The 15,628-nt window shown below is 51.0% G+C and overlaps 2 protein-coding genes across 2 annotated transcripts; both read right to left on the bottom strand.

The window, feature by feature from the left end:
- Positions 1-199: 199 nt before the first annotated feature.
- Pmar_PMAR010949 (D-lactate dehydrogenase, putative) lies at positions 200-2,496 on the bottom strand (the record flags this gene model as incomplete). The annotated part of the gene is made up of 15 exons (XM_002766923.1): positions 200-295; positions 348-415; positions 516-663; positions 717-855; positions 908-997; positions 1,074-1,211; positions 1,257-1,320; positions 1,371-1,478; positions 1,530-1,640; positions 1,695-1,780; positions 1,832-1,919; positions 1,966-2,130; positions 2,196-2,268; positions 2,316-2,369; positions 2,425-2,496. The coding sequence occupies 15 exons, from the start codon at positions 2,494-2,496 to the stop codon at positions 200-202; spliced, it is 1,500 nt and encodes a 499-aa protein (XP_002766969.1).
- Positions 2,497-3,326: 830 nt separating this feature from the next.
- On the bottom strand, positions 3,327-12,764 carry Pmar_PMAR010948 (hypothetical protein; the record flags this gene model as incomplete). Its single annotated transcript, XM_002766922.1, has 48 exons — positions 3,327-3,389; positions 3,438-3,533; positions 3,582-3,662; positions 3,716-3,874; positions 3,988-4,074; positions 4,122-4,241; positions 4,290-4,394; positions 4,443-4,517; positions 4,569-4,700; positions 4,749-4,852; positions 4,900-5,022; positions 5,070-5,223; positions 5,461-5,565; positions 5,615-5,742; positions 5,795-5,894; positions 5,937-6,080; positions 6,149-6,381; positions 6,436-6,531; positions 6,582-6,744; positions 6,796-6,911; positions 7,029-7,073; positions 7,116-7,188; positions 7,237-7,345; positions 7,516-7,641; positions 7,688-7,775; positions 7,824-7,941; positions 7,988-8,130; positions 8,175-8,271; positions 8,315-8,539; positions 8,586-8,737; positions 8,797-8,890; positions 9,117-9,219; positions 9,318-9,451; positions 9,497-9,643; positions 9,830-9,945; positions 9,997-10,131; positions 10,182-10,295; positions 10,346-10,439; positions 10,772-10,930; positions 10,985-11,116; positions 11,165-11,298; positions 11,349-11,436; positions 11,485-11,606; positions 11,742-11,855; positions 11,908-12,000; positions 12,049-12,249; positions 12,363-12,474; positions 12,534-12,764. 48 exons carry the CDS (start codon positions 12,762-12,764, stop codon positions 3,327-3,329), a joined length of 5,883 nt encoding a protein of 1,960 aa, XP_002766968.1.
- Positions 12,765-15,628: the final 2,864 nt, after the last annotated feature.

Raw genomic sequence — 15,628 nt, 5'->3', positions numbered from 1 at the left:
TATCAATTAATAATCTTCAGTCCCTAAGAGCAGCAGCACTACAGTCCTACCACTATAGAGAGTAGTCACGGAAGGCAGCCCATGGACCTCTCATGTACTGGCGAGAACGCAACCAAATCTCGATTGGTGAACTGCTTATATAAAATGATTCGTCAAGAACGACACAATCCCACACAACGTCACAGCATCATCATAACGTTCAAAGTCGACTTCTCATGTAGAAGGACTTTCCAGGGTTCATGATTCCGCGAGGATCCAACGCTTGCTTCACTTGTTGCATCACTTTAATACCCGTCTAAAAGTATAAAGCACATGACTCCTACTGTGAAGGATCAACCTCTGCTTACCATGCCGAACTCGCGCTCCACATAGCGGGCCTTCCCAAGACCAACTCCGTGCTCGCCGCTTACGCTTCCTAATAACACATCATGGTACTATTACCAGTGCGACGATCGAACTCGAGATCAAAGAAGCTCTATTGCCATAAACGAATTGCGGTTGATTACTGTACTCACCTCCAGCATCGAGAACTATATTCGCAAGCCTGTCACTAAATTCCTCTATCTTATCAACCTCCTCCTCCTTGGTCGGGATCATAGCGTGGAAGTTACCATCAAAGATATGTGCAACAATACACAGCGTGTCCACATTGTGAAAGATGTCCTACAGCAGCACCAATAGCACTGACGGAATCAGCAGCTCCATCAGACGCCTACCTGGTAAATGTTTTCGGTTTCAGTGATGACCTTGGGAAGGTTGACCAGAGGTACGCATGCATCACTAACGAATACGGAAATGCCCTTCTCCCCTCTTCGTGTGTTCTTAGTAGAGTAAAATGCACCACGACGAAGAGTCCTGAAATAGAAGTAGTAATACTCTGCGCATACTGTGGTCCCTGCACCCCTACCATAGAGTCTCGAGAGCATCTTTATCATTAGTAGCTCTAATATCAGTACCCCCACACTTCTTAGCGATTTCCATCACGTCACAGCAGGCTCTGAAAAAATACGAAATCGCACTCGCAAGAAACATAGGTCAAACGGTCGAACAACGAGAACGAGCCGCCTATGTACCTATCGGCCGCCTTATAATCCGAGCAATGGCACTCGAAGCATAGAGAAGGGAGCTCAGTATATTGGCATCCAAAGAAGGCGTTCCCTTGACGAACAGCAGCACCGGTCATCAACTCGCCTCGGGACAAATCAGGGATACTGAAGCAGACCATGGTATCTTATGAAGGAGCTTGAGTAGCCTACTTGTTCTTAGAAATCTCAAGTACAGCTTCCACAGCCTTCTCCACGCTTGGGAAGCAAATCACACCTGACCAGAGGCACTATCGGCCGCAACCATAGTTGACGAACCATTCTCACCTCCCGCAATGACCTGCGGCTGCCTGCTGACTTTAACGCACACCTTAGTGATGACACCAAGGCTCCCTTCTGAGCCAAGATACAACCTAGTGAGATCGAGACCAGTACCTGTCGAAGGACCCGTGCACTGTTGTAAGTGATGGAGAACGGCAAACTCACTGTTCTTCCTCACTAGCCGCCTGGTGTTCTCGATGACCTCACCGCTTGGGGTCACAACAGTGAGACTTAAGACGTTTTCCTTGAACGTTCCATATCGTACACTTGTAGTACCTGGACAACAAAGGCTTACCACACCCAGTAGTCGAACCCATTAAACGTTCCTACCACTAGCGCCCGTGCTTGCTTGGCCACCGATCGAGGCATCACTACCAGGATCGCACTGGAAGCAACAGCCAAACTTGTTCAAATACCTGACCAACCGGAGCTTACTGAGATACCAGAATCCTCGCAATGATCCTTACTTATTGAGCTGGGTCTTCCTCACACCCGCGCCGACCCAGCACGACATAGCCGTCTCGTCGAAGTCGATATTCTTTAGATTCTCTGTACCTGTATGCACCACATGTGGACACTTTCAACACTGCTGAGCTCCTACTCAAGACAACTCCATCCAGTCCTTTTGCGAGTATAGCGCCTCCCTCTAGTCCAGTACCGGCACCACGAGTCGCTACAGGAATGCGATACTCGTAGCACAATGCCAAAGCACCAGAGACAGCTGACGTTGATGACGGGTGAAGCACCTGGGCATTAGTATGGCCACCTACCAACCACTACGATGGGAACGTACTGCACTGGGTCGATGCGGCAAGTGATAGCTCTTATCACGCGCACAAGACTGTAGACTATCCTCATCAACAGACACTTCCAACTCCGGAACTTTGCGTAGTTCATCGAGGAACTGAGGTTCTCTCCTTGACAGGTGAGTAGCTCAAAAACAGGCCCTACCTCTGAGCTCACTTCTCCGTACTTTCCCTTGGGTGGACAGCACACCTCACTAACCTGACTCAACACAGTGGGATGAATCTCAATCTGCAGACGCCCTCAGAAAACTCACTTTCGCTGACGACACAGGAGCGTCTAATGAAGACTCCGTGCTCTCACTTCTCAACAGTTTGATATCAGTCATATTTAACACGAAAAACGATTATAACTGAATCAATCTAATGCACGTTTCTCCCATGCACTACAACTGGTCATTCATCGACTCTGAAAATTTCACGCAGCTTTTTGTGACATCAGCGCACATCTCTGTCCCTCACTCAGAAAAGCTGGAGTTCGAAATACTCAGATACCTTTTTGCACCCAGCACCTCAAGAGGGAGCAATAGACATCAGCAACAGGAAAGCCCGAGAGCAGACCTCTGCGCGAAAAGCCTCTCAAGGTTCGCTTTGACGTTTAGATGTATTTATCCCCCTCCACCTGCATTCCTTCTAAGCTTCTGAGACAGCCCATAGGACGACAGCGTTAATCTTCTTATGCTGATTAATATGCGTAGTTTAGTAGGAGTAATGTCAGGCGTCCGATACTATTCGAGGTGCTTATCGCTTCCTTGTATTATATCACTACTATAATCAACTCAACACTGTTATCTTCCAAATTCAGCAACTATCGTCCTTTCTCCACTTCGGAATTGGAGCAACCACATACTGCAATACGTTAGAGCATCAACAATCCCAAGAATGAGGACTGGAGCCAACTGGTAATTCGACGACACTAATGATCAAACCGAAACACAAAGGCCGCTGCAATCATACCGAATACATACCGCGAGTTAAGCGAAAGTAACATCATAATGATTCGAGGCGTTGTGACTTATACACTATAGACTACTACTGCTACGACCAGACAACAACTACCAGAAAGTCACAGCAAACAAATGATACAGAGCAATGATACGGCAAAAGGAGTAACGCGACTTGATAGCAGCGACAGACATGAATACACCAAAATGGCTTTTCATGACATTAGGAACGCCTTCTGACCTTCTGATATCGCCTTTACCAGCTGGCGCTTCAGTACCTAACAAACGAACCATTCGAACAAATCATCCGGAGAGCTTAAACCAACCTCCTTAGAAGAATAGTCCGGCAACTTCATGAAACTCGCGCAGGTCATGACACTCGGGAGGAAGTCATCCGGATTGGCGCTCTCGTCATCCAAGACCTGTAAAAGAGAGAGTGAACCGAGAGACTTCAATGGTGACCAACGCACTTGTCTAACAACAGTGAGTTGAGGCTTCAGAGCAGCAAAGCCTCCAATCGGCAAAGTTGGCGATCCTGTTAGGAATCGCACCTGAATTACAAGTCATCGCATGATGGTCACTCGCCGACCCTTCCGAAACTTACAAGTTGCTGGCGTTGTTCTGGCGTCAAATCGGTCGCCATCACATCTACCAGATACTGCACAGCAGGCGAGGTTGACGTATACCCATGCTTAGGCTGTATAGAACTGAGTAGATGCTCCTTGGTCCAATATTCTGGCCTGGCCGCTGATGAGCCGTAGGTCTGACCATGAAATAAGCAAATCACAATGCTCTAAAGAAGGAAGAGCAAACGAGGGCACTTCCATGGAGATTCGCGACGCCTATAACACACTCGAGAAACACCCTTTATCTCACCAATTCCGTGAGCTCATCCTCAGACCTCCACAACGAGAGTGCCGCCGGGGACAATATCTCGGCGAAAGCGTCAGCGAAGGCCCGGAGCTGACAGGAAGGCATCTCGGAGCGCCATCAGCCATCACGCGCCTTACTTGCCAGTACACTCCACTGTACGTAACAGCAGTCGCCACTCCCTCCACGAACTTGTCCACATTCTTAGAGCTCACATTACCACGCAACCCCGGCAGGGTGATATTCTCATATCCAGGTACCTACAACGATCGCCTTCCATACAATCACCACTAGGCCGCGAGCCTCACCTTGGTAGCACTGATTTCCAGGCTACGCAGCTCCCCAGGCGACATCCTCGTCAGCGACAGGAGCGTTCGATGCAGGGCAGGGTCGACCAGAGAAAGGTAGTATACCTATACTTGGTGAATCCAGTAGCATCAAAGAGGAAAACGCAACCCTACGCATGGCACTTCCACCTCCCTCGCCTCTTCAGAAGCGAGGATCTCCTTAACGAGCTCCCACATAACCGGATGGATCTAATCACAAGTTTAAAGCTCTGCAGCAGTGTACCACCAACATCGGCTTACGTCCAAGTCCACTAGTCTACTGTCCAGTATGCACCTAGCGACAATATGACCCGCAAGCCGCCACGCCTCCAGGACCGATGGGATACTCTTTGCCTTCGACTCGACTGTCATCCCCTTGCTATTCGACGATCCCTGATACCACTATGAACGACGGAACAACATGAGCGGCGCCATGCTAACCTCCTTGGCATCCTCGCCGCCGTCCTTGAGGGAAGGGGACGGAGTCGGACTAGCAATGCCAATATTGGCCGTCACGTCGCCAACATCCTCCGATATGTCAGACACTAAACAAGATGAAGATTCAGTTGGAAGGGCCTTCTCAACAGCTGACCAGCACCCAAGCACTTACGCTCACTATTGCTCCTCCCTCGGTGAGACGGCGATTGACCATTCCGTTCAGGCGTGGTCTTGGGTGGATTTTCTCGTTGCTCCGCTGCAGATGCCAACACTTTGCCTGAGGAAGGAACGCCACTGACCAAGTACCGTACAGGAGCCGCTCACGATAGGCCTCAGCGTTGCAACCATCTTCCTCCGACACTGGCATGGGGAAGAGCCTCGACTCCGATTCCCGAGAGAAAGAGGGCACCTTCTTCAGCTCCTCGGCCACGCATGCATAAAACTCGTTCGTTGGGCCCGAGCCAGTTCCCACTTCTCCCTAAGAGCAAGCACATCCTCCACAACGAGGCAGTCTGAGGAGCGTGGTCAACTACATGTGTTAGTGACAATATGAAAATTTCTAGGAAACTTAGGGAAATCCTCATTGGTTTCTGCACATTTCTATCCGAATTTACGGGTAAACTTGTGCCATCATTGAGAAAACTCTTAGGTTCAGCTGAGAAAGGCGAACATATATCCAAACACTGCAACGAGGCGCTACCGATCCCGACCTTACCAAAAATTCCACTTCAAGAGCTGCCGACGCCTTTTCCTTGCCCGCACCGAATACGTTCATGACAAGAACAGCCGACTCGAGCAGCTTTTCTCGACGGATGCGAACCTTACCATAAACACTTCAACCTAACGATGATGCCCCATCGTAGACCCACCTTCTGTCGTGGCAGAGCGGTCATCTGCTGTGCCGATGGTGAGGAGTTGGGGGCATCTGTTGCAGCTTGCTCACTGATGCCCTGCAAGGCCCGATGGAGGCCAAAGCATGAGGAGGCCATCACTCGTCCTGACCAACATCAGGCCATTAGCTGAGGGCACCACAAACAACAACAACCTACGTCGTGTCTCGGTATCGAACAGCACCGGTGCTACTGACACCAGCCTAGTGTGACGGACAGAGGCATCATCATCATCATCCTTCTTCCCACCCATCAAGACCTATATAATAGCTACATCTACTGCGCTGATTTATAGCCTCACCTTGAAATCTGCTGGTATGTTAGTGATCAGACTAAGTGGCGAACTCGCTACTGCTAGTTGCCGCTTAGACAGGGCTCCACAGGCGAAGGTGGACCAACGTACAGGGGAATCCTTCGGCCGAAGCTTCGCCAACGACACCAGCAACTACAATAGTCGAGGATCAATCAGCACTCCGGTGGACCCGTTAGAAGGGAATGAAAGCCTCGCATTACCTCAACAAGGCGATCAAGGCCGTCCCAATTCTGCCCCTCCAACTGCCCAAAGTGACCCTCCACAGCCTCCGCAGCAGCCTTCACACGCTCCTCGACGGCCAATGGGCGATCGCATACCACAGCCCTCGGCTCATGGGGGCTCATCACGCCAGGAGAAGGCGCACGATTCGACTTCGTTGCTTCCTCATCTCCCTTCGCAAACGTAAGCTCAAAATCAAGACTGTGCGCAGTACCTACGAGGCGACACTCAGGGCAGTGCCCTCCCAGAGCCGCAGCATCATCCTCACCCCAAATGGTAGAAATCACCGAACTAATGCTAGCCTTAGCCCCATCTGTCGATTTCCCATTAGCCTCATCCATCTCCTCCTCAGCAACACGCTCATCTAGGCAGTGAGTCATGAGGAACTCTCGTCGTAGTCAACACTCCCCCTACCGGTGTCATCAGCAGCTATCACGAATCTCGACGGCTTCTCAGATGGAGGCCTCGCGCTTCGCACTAGCCGCGCTGGCGGTCGAGACGTGACACCCATCGACTCGTCAGAAGGGACCCCAGAGGCTACCGCAGCCCGAGAGGCTGCCAGCCACACCGCTTGGACCTGGCATGGAACACCTCTCGACACGGTAGGAGCCCAGCATGTGATGCTCACCACTGTCACATGGTTGGGAATGGGATGGCCATCGAGATAGAGTACTACTCCAGTTGGCTCCGGCGGCGGCGGCGCCTTAGCAGGAGCCGACTCTGGCTTTGCTGCTCTCCGATCACCTATAGCAGAAATAAAATCCCCTCGTGATTGCCTCTTACCACCTCTGCCTCCCCGAGCGGCGCTCCGAGGAGAGTCATGTTCCTCCCCTCGGCCTCTGAAGACATCCTCATTACTACCTCTTCTCGACCGACCCCGGCCTCTACAAGCCTCCGCCATCATACCTTATATGATTAATCACCATTACCACTCCAACCGCAACTTACGTTTGAATGCCTCCTCATCTGCCTCCCGACTCCCTCTCGCTATCATATCATCGTCCTCGTGCTCCCCCTCAGACTAAGAAGCAAACGGCAGTAGAAGAACCCCTCCTGTGGGGACACTCACCTCCTCCCCTGCCTGATGGCATTCATCCTCCTCATCTAGCATCATATCTTCATCGTCATAGTCCTCCTCATCCATCTCCATATCATCACCATGTAGACCCATCAGGAACCTGGCCAACTCCGATACAGCAACCATCCGGAACACACGTCCCTATTGAAACGCGTATATCAAGTGTGTGAATATTCAAGCTCCACGTACATGACCACAGACTGCCATTAGCAGACACCACAGGAAGAACAGCATTGCGAGCATCGCTACACCCCACCCCAAAGCACTCACGCCTCCTCATCCTCATCCTCATCATCATCCTCGCCAAGCAACAACTCCTCTATGAACTCCCTCGAGCAGCCACCTTCTCCAGGCCCCATACAGCGACGAAAGACCTTCACCCGTTGCAGGATATAACTGTCAACAACTCCCTAACCACAAGCGCACCAAACAACCATATTACCCGCAGACCGCACCAACAGTCGCAAGCGGCTCTACCGTAACCATCAAACTCGGTGGCATCAACGACGCCATGTCATTGCCGCCAAGCCCTAGACAACCACAATGCCTCTACTATGCCGCTACATATCAACCCCTACCCCCTCGTGGAGAGTTCTCCAACCCCTCCCTGCTACGGAACGACAGAGCACGCCTCAGCCTCGTCCCCATGCTATCAGCAGCCATACTTGACGATGATGATGACTGGCAGGAGTCCTTCTAATAAAGGCCATACGTGGATTAATCACGACTATGCACCTACTACCTTCTCGGCACCGTCCCCTTCCTTCTTCCGCCCCTCCAACTTCAGTCTAATCGGCTTTCCAATGAGCTGCAAGCCCAAGTTACCAATACTCCCCCGCTGTTTAGAGCCCATCGTCGAAGGCAGAGCTATACCCCCATCGGGAACTGACAAGGCACTCTTCCTCACAATGCATTCAATAGACTCCTACCAGGATTCAAAGCAAGGCCCAACAGACGATGCCGGTCAATGGCTGACACCAAACACTTTACAATGTGCTCATAGAACTCAGGGTTGGCTGATAGGACCTGAGAAGGCTGTCCGATAGGCCTGACCAAGGGCCTTCGTCACCTTTCCGACCGCATCCGCATCATGACCGCGCGCCACGAAATCACACATCTTCTCCAACATGCCGGATTGAAGTAGCTCATAGGGCGTCGGCAGAGATGGCGATCCCGCAAAAGCCGTGAAGACTTCCAGGTTCATCTCCCCCGATCGCGTAAGCAGCTGTCTACTCCCCACACCACTCGAGCCTTTCTCTCGATTCAGCACCCGCAGTGCTTGACCCGCTTCAGCCTACAGCTTGGAACTTCCAATGATCCTACGCCAGAGCAAAGCCCACCTGCAACAAGGGCAGCCAACCCAGAGTCGTCTCCTGACCAGACGTGCTTTGAGCATCGGCCGAAGCTTCCACTGCTGGACTCAACGAGTCACGCCGTGATGACCGTCTCAAGCTGCCTAGAATACTAGACGACCGTGCAGGAGGGGGAGCGCCTGATACACGAGGACGAAGACACTATAAGAACTTCAGCTAATAGATAGCCCCGGACTACCTCCCTGGCTGCCAACCTCCAGGGTACCACTCTCAGCAGCCGAGACCTCAGCCGGCCCCTTCCACCCCTCTATCTCTCGCAACAATTTAATAATCTAAAACCACCAGACAACATCACATTCATCCAACCTCCCAATTCAATCAATGCTCCGCTCCGCTCATTCTCCCTACGGCACAGAGAGCCCCAAATTCCGGTAATAAAAGCACACACCACGTTAGCAAGCATCGAGACCGGAGTCCCCCCGAGTAACAGAGCTTCTCAAAAAACAGCATGCAGTAGTAACAGGACACGAAAAAAGGTATCAAAGACCCCCACGTTACCCCATGCCGCTGGGCCAGATCCTGGGTCATCAGAACTCCCTTTCCCTTGGGGGTTAGCGTCAATATAGTATGAAGACATGCTAAGAGTAGCGATGGCGAGTACCTGTAACCCAGCGACTGCCCTACAGTTCTCTTCATCAGCCCAAGCCTAGAGTTCACTGGCCCTAGATGAGCCCCTATCTAGTCCTCGAGAGAGCTTACCTCGAGGCGCTGCATTGTTGGTCCATAACGTCCGCCAAATACGAGAAGGCTCTATCGATCAACTCCGGATGAGTAGCCGTCAAGTCCCATCCACGCTGTCTTGCATAGATACTCGCAGACACCAACAGCTGCATCTGGACACACCATCGTCCTTATCAGCCACCCTCCCTATCCCCTACCGAGTTCTGCTGGTCAGCAGATGCCGAACCCACTGCTCCTCTGATGAGCTTCACAAGCAGGTCCCGAGGGACGTTGCGGCCTCTATATTCAGCTGAACTACCCTTAGCTGTGGTAGAACGAGAGGACTCTCCCGATAGTCGCAGAATCTGAGGTATAGACAACAAGTACGATAGAAATACATCAGACTCCACAACGGCATTATGATAACGCTGAGAGCAGGATATGCTACCACCAGAGGCAGCATTCACAGTAGTATTCTAATTCACCATAGCAAAGCCCCCCTTTGCTATGAATGCCATTCAATAAGTCACTCTCGATTCTCATGAGCCCACCTTATAGACGTCAATTTTCTTCTGTCCAGCCTTCGGAGCGTTCAACTTAACCGCAGGCAGCAGAGCCGTCGCCGTCTTCAACGCCTGTCTGCTCATTTCCTCCGCCGCCGCCTCACCTGAATGCCCATCAACGATGGAGGAAACCATCCCCAGATGAGCCTAAGTACCATCAGGAGTCAGTAGCTTCTCCAATAGCTGCTCCATAGACCCCTCCTGCATTGCTACGGCAGCCAACTCGTCCGAGCACGCCACTACCGACGCTATACAGGCCAACAGGTCAGTGACCACTCCACTCGACGTACCTGCCATAATCGCCGAGTTACCGCGCGCCACAAAATTCTGTATCCCTTACGTGCTGAGCTGGGGTGATCGAGTTCCTCCTGCGCTCGCTCCACTATCTTCTTCAGTCGGTCTCCACCCTCGCCCATCAGCTTCTCAGCGCCCCGACTAAGAGCCTTGGAAGACACTGAAAAGACACTTCGAATGCAAGGCAATTTCGTGGCGCGTGACGCTGACCTGTGACTTCGGTCCTTGCAGAGTCATCTAATCTCCCACCGCTCTGGTCAGCAGCAGACATAACCCTAGAGCTGCTCCGAAAACGACCAAGTATCTTCCCCATCGTAGAACTAGACGACGCCGACACTATGCGCGGCGACGATGAAGTTGACGACACGGGAGAAGAGGAGGATGACGACGTGGCATACACCTACAATCAATGAGCGCTGCGCCACGAAATTAACAACCATCCAGAGCACACTCTGTATAGGGAACTGTGAAGCCGCGACTCTCCAATACGGGCAAGCCCTTTATGAATATTACGTAGTCTTATATAGTTACGAAAGATGGTATGTATATTATATCTATTATCTATAGCGTTATATCAACCTGTTTTTATGATCCTATTCGATCGAGTGAACTAAAAGCACCTCTCCCACTGCTTACCCTAGTAAGGTTGCTGAGCATGCCTTTCCAGGTCTCAGCCGCCCTAGCCTGCATACTCGAATCAGCATGGCCAAGGACAGCTACGAGCTGGTTAAGGCAACATGGAGGCTCCACAAGGTATTCCTCCCACTTCTCAGGAGTCACCCGAGCCATACGCACCTACAGAAGGAAAACCTCCCCCTTTAGTCGCTCTATCAAGGCACTACGCATTACCATGTTCTTCACAGCGCTGAGGGCCTGGTCCTGACAGTAGGTCGTGAAGAAATCCATACACTGCAACAAGGCCTCCACTCCTCCAGCGCAAAACAGAGCCGTTGGCTGCTCACTCGACAGCCGATAGAGTATCTACTCCGACAAGCTACTCCGCCCCAGTGAACATGCACAACTCCCCACCCTTATGCACTGCTCTGCCAGATCAATGTTGGTGATATTCCTCAACTTGTCACACAACGTCTCCAGACCCGTCCCAGAGTTCGCCAACAGCCTAGCCGTCGCAGCGGGAAGAATATCAAGTAAACTATAGATACCTACATAGCACCAACGATAGGGCTCGCCTAGAGAATCCCAACAACCCTACATCTAGTTGCCAGGAGCCGTCGTGTGTCAGGGTCATCACCCTCGTCTTGAGGGTCATCCCTTTCAACATGCTTCACCAACAGAGGCACCTAAGGGCAACACAGTCCACCACCACTCCAACGGAAGAAGGCCAATACCGTCGTCTCTATAGGGAAGCCGATCGATATCTCCTCTCCGGACATATTAAGGAGGTCGTTGAGCTCCGTCAACGAGGCTATAACCCGCAAGGAGTCGTCGGACTTCAGATCTGCTACGATCCCTAAACACACCCAACATGCATCCGAGTTCATGATCCATCGTATACACGGCCATTTAAATTTTCCCTCATGAGGATTGCCGGTCATAACAACAATGCGATACATTCAGTGATAGGCTCAAAGGCTCCTCCCACTACTTTGCATGGCTCCACCGCTGGAGGCCGCTGACATAAGGAATGCCAAACCCTCAGGGAACGCAGATGACGATGACGACGATGACGCCACTCCCATAGCAGACATACCATCACCGCCTACCACACAGACAACCTCACAGGAGTAGCCCGGGCGTTAACACACCACTACCTTCTCCTTCAGCACCATCCCCACGCCCACTAGCATCCTTATCGACATCATCGCTGCTACTCCCGATGCCCCTCAAAAAGGTCCCTAGTGCACCTAATCAACACCACAGTTGCTCCCACTTCCTTATAGACTCGTCCTCACCCATATCGATACGAGAAGAACCTCTTCCAGGTCTGGCATCGGGCGTTTCTGATGCGCCCATATCAGTAGGAGTCTCCGGGAGATGCAAAGACGACTCCTCCGCTGCTGTATCTCTACTCGCTTCACTTTCTCTCTTCATAGTCTTCACTGGTCTGTTCTCTATACTCTCAGAAATGTGTTCGCTCTTTCGCTTCTTGGACGCTGATCGGCAAAAACGGAATATTAATAGGAAATACCAAGCAATCGAATACACGCTACTACTAGACACTACAATGTACACAGTGTACGCCTATACAAACAAAGATAGTAGTTACCTCTCTTCCTCTTCGAAACACTCCCTCCACTGACTGGAAGAAGAGCTGGCTTTTTACCCTGCTCGAGACCCTTCTGAATACGCTTCCTCGGCGAGGCGGCAGAAACAGAGGACTGAGAAATAGTAATCCTCAGTGTCCTCAGTTCTTCAAGAAGACTGAGTATAGCTCTACCTGTGAGCCTCCTAGTAAGTGCAACGACTTCTTCCCCGCGGTAGTAGAAGTGCTACTACGACGAGAAAGACGGCTCTGGGCAGCCGCTGTAGCTGTAGTGTTGTTGTTGTTGGCTTGAGTAGAACTTGTAGTAGATGTTAAGGTTGTTGATGTGAGTGCTTGCTTACGCTGTTTGGTCTTAGTACACCGAGAGGAGCTGTTGTTGTTGTTGGCAGACGACCTTGGAGACATCTACTCAACTGAAACCAGCAGCCTTCCTCACTGTCCTACTATAAGTGACATGGGATATCACACTCCCCTTTATAAACCCGGCAATCATATCATCACCTAGGCCATACGTCATGGGAATAGCAACTCGCATGACTCAAGTGATTAACTACTGTGATCGAGGCTCCCTTCTGACACAGAACATTCATCACATTACTGTGAGGAGAACTCTCGTTCTCCTCTCTTTCGATCCATATCAAGACATCCCACACGGTATCAGGTACTATTTTATAATACTAATTTTATCATCACTACTCCTGCCCTCCAGTATTCCCGTTATAAAATTCAGCATATTCCGTCTATTCGTGATGTAAAAACTCGACTTATTTCACTGATCAGTTCAAGTTCACGAGACACAAGTCTGCCCAAAATAAAATTACGCATTTGGTGATTATGAGCGCTGGGAATCCACAAGAATGCAAGATGGTTCCATCTTGGTACAAATTTCTGCCCGGTCGCTCGAGGAAACTACATCGTTCCTGTGAGACGGTGTCTCATCTTGACCACAAGTCGATGGCCGCGGTGTACACTTTAAAAGGGGGCTTATCGGAGAGGCCTGGGTGTTGAGGCTAATTCCGTAAGGTATGCGACCATCAATGCAGTCCATGTATTTTGAAGTGGCCTCGACTACGGATGGCGACTCTGGCAGATCTCTATTGTTGATAGTACAACAAACGCATAGCCACATACTAGAGTGATGCTCCCTAGAGCAGTGTACCGACTCAGAGCTCACTATGTGACCCCTGATCTTGGCCATGCATTCATTGACAGTCTACCAGTCGTTCTGGAAAGCCTTGTCTCACAGTTGGTCTTGTGTGGAGCATCTCACCGGGAGTATCTCCAGCGCGACATAGTAATTGAGCTGGTTTGGATGTGCGTAGTTGACTGCCCTCTAGGCGGACTGGGCCGATAACTCCATTACTTCCTCACAGTCTGTGAGGAAGTAATGGAGTCACAGAGCTCTGCTTTGTAACGGCCTCGAATCCTCAGACTACTGCTAAACATTGTGGCCTTGTCCGAGACGACTACTAATTCCTACAATTACTGCGCTAACCCGCTTACCATAACTATCCGAAATGCCACCCACCATAGAGACCGGAGTCACCTATCGGTATGGTCGGGTTCAGTACCTACGACCCATTCTGCTGCGTACATCCCTGAGTAGCTCTTCTCGGACGACTGTGTTAGTGAGAGTGTTATATAAAGAATTAACATTGCCGCTGCTCATAGAGCAGCATGCGTGCTTGGTGGGTCCTCGAGGGTATTCTGCCTGGGCCTGCATTCGTCTCACCGCAAGTTGCGACTCGCGACTTCCTGGCTTGGCCTCAACGCTGTTGCATTAACGGCCAGGGACACGAAAGAAGGGAGCGTACAGCCCCTTGAGGAGCTTCCACAATAGTGAGGATCATCGTGCTGGAGTTGGCAGAGCTAATCGTGAAGGCGCTAGTGTCTCCACATAAGCAAACGGTCCACAGGCCTAGGCAATCGCTCTCTCTGGGGGCTTAGCCGCGTGCTGAGCTTCAACCCAAGATTCGGGAGGCATCCATGGCACACTCTCTGATGTTGGTGACAGTCACCACGAGGTCGGTTCTAGTGTTGGGATGCTCAGACACATGTAATGCAAGACTGCCAAATTTGATCATCACTGATCTCACCCTACTGGGCCTGTACACGTGCAAACCCCCAACGACAACGGGTCTATCCAGTAGCCAGATCGATCGCACATCTGTAGTTATCCCCTCTTATTTGAAGGTGACCCGATGGATCTTCTACTGCTGAGCAACAACCGAGTAAGCTCGTTTGCTTCTGCTGAGTCTTCCCTCTCGCAGTATTCGGTTTCGATCACTAAGGTCTCACTCAGCTTGGCCGGAGAGAGGAGGATAACTCCAGTAATTCACCAACTCCTCTTGAGCATAGTTCGTGGAGTTGTTCGTTACTCATGCTATGGCGACTGATGGAAATTCCGCATTATGTGCCCTAATAGTGGACCGATCAAACGAGAGGAGCACAGTTTCTTCGGTTCTCCACCTCACCCTGGGAGCAACTTACTTGAACACAACGACAACGAGATGATGCACAGAAATAATACCTTGCCGCTGCATATGGCACTCATCTACTTGTCAAAATATTATTCGTTAATAGTTGAATGTTATCCGCTATGGGAACTTTACAACATCATGATGCGGCCTTTATCTCGTCGATTCTCCGTTCCAACTGAAGACCGCCTCTTCTTCTCGCCAGGCTTCTTCTCCACCGTCTTTTTCACAGGCGTCTTCGAGCCCTTCTTCTCCAAATGGGGAGTCTACCACTGAAAAATCTCCTCCCAAGTATCAGCCTAGACTCACCTTAGAGCCCTGTTTTGAATGCTTCGCTGCAGCACGCTTCTTCGAGGGACTCTCTTTTGGTGCTGGTGCTTGATGATGCTCATTTTTGATACACTTCTCTATGATGACCTGACCACCGTCACCACCAAGATCTAACAATCCAGCCATCAGCGGAAGCACCTTGGCGTCGGCCGGCAAATCATCCCAACCGTCCATATCATCGCCGCTCTCGATAATCTGCGAGCGAGGCACACTACTAGCGTGATGGAGACCCGTTGTTACCTGTGTCCCCTTGCGAGCCCTCGTGAATTGGTCGAACATGCAGTCATAATGGAACCAATTGATGGCCACAGCATCCGGGTCGAAGGGCGAGGGGAACCTGTCATCATCAACCACCGTCGTCTCAGGTGAATACCACAATCTCCACTATTCGCTACTTCCTCCCGATCCTCAATGTGCCTTTAGGTATCTTCTTCCCATCAGGCTCATCAGCATGTAAGCACT

The sequence above is a fragment of the Perkinsus marinus genome (assembly GCF_000006405.1).
Source record: "Perkinsus marinus ATCC 50983 genomic scaffold scf_1104296971434, whole genome shotgun sequence".
Lineage (NCBI taxonomy): Eukaryota > Perkinsozoa > Perkinsida > Perkinsidae > Perkinsus > Perkinsus marinus.
This window is presented reverse-complemented; position numbering and strand designations above follow the sequence as displayed.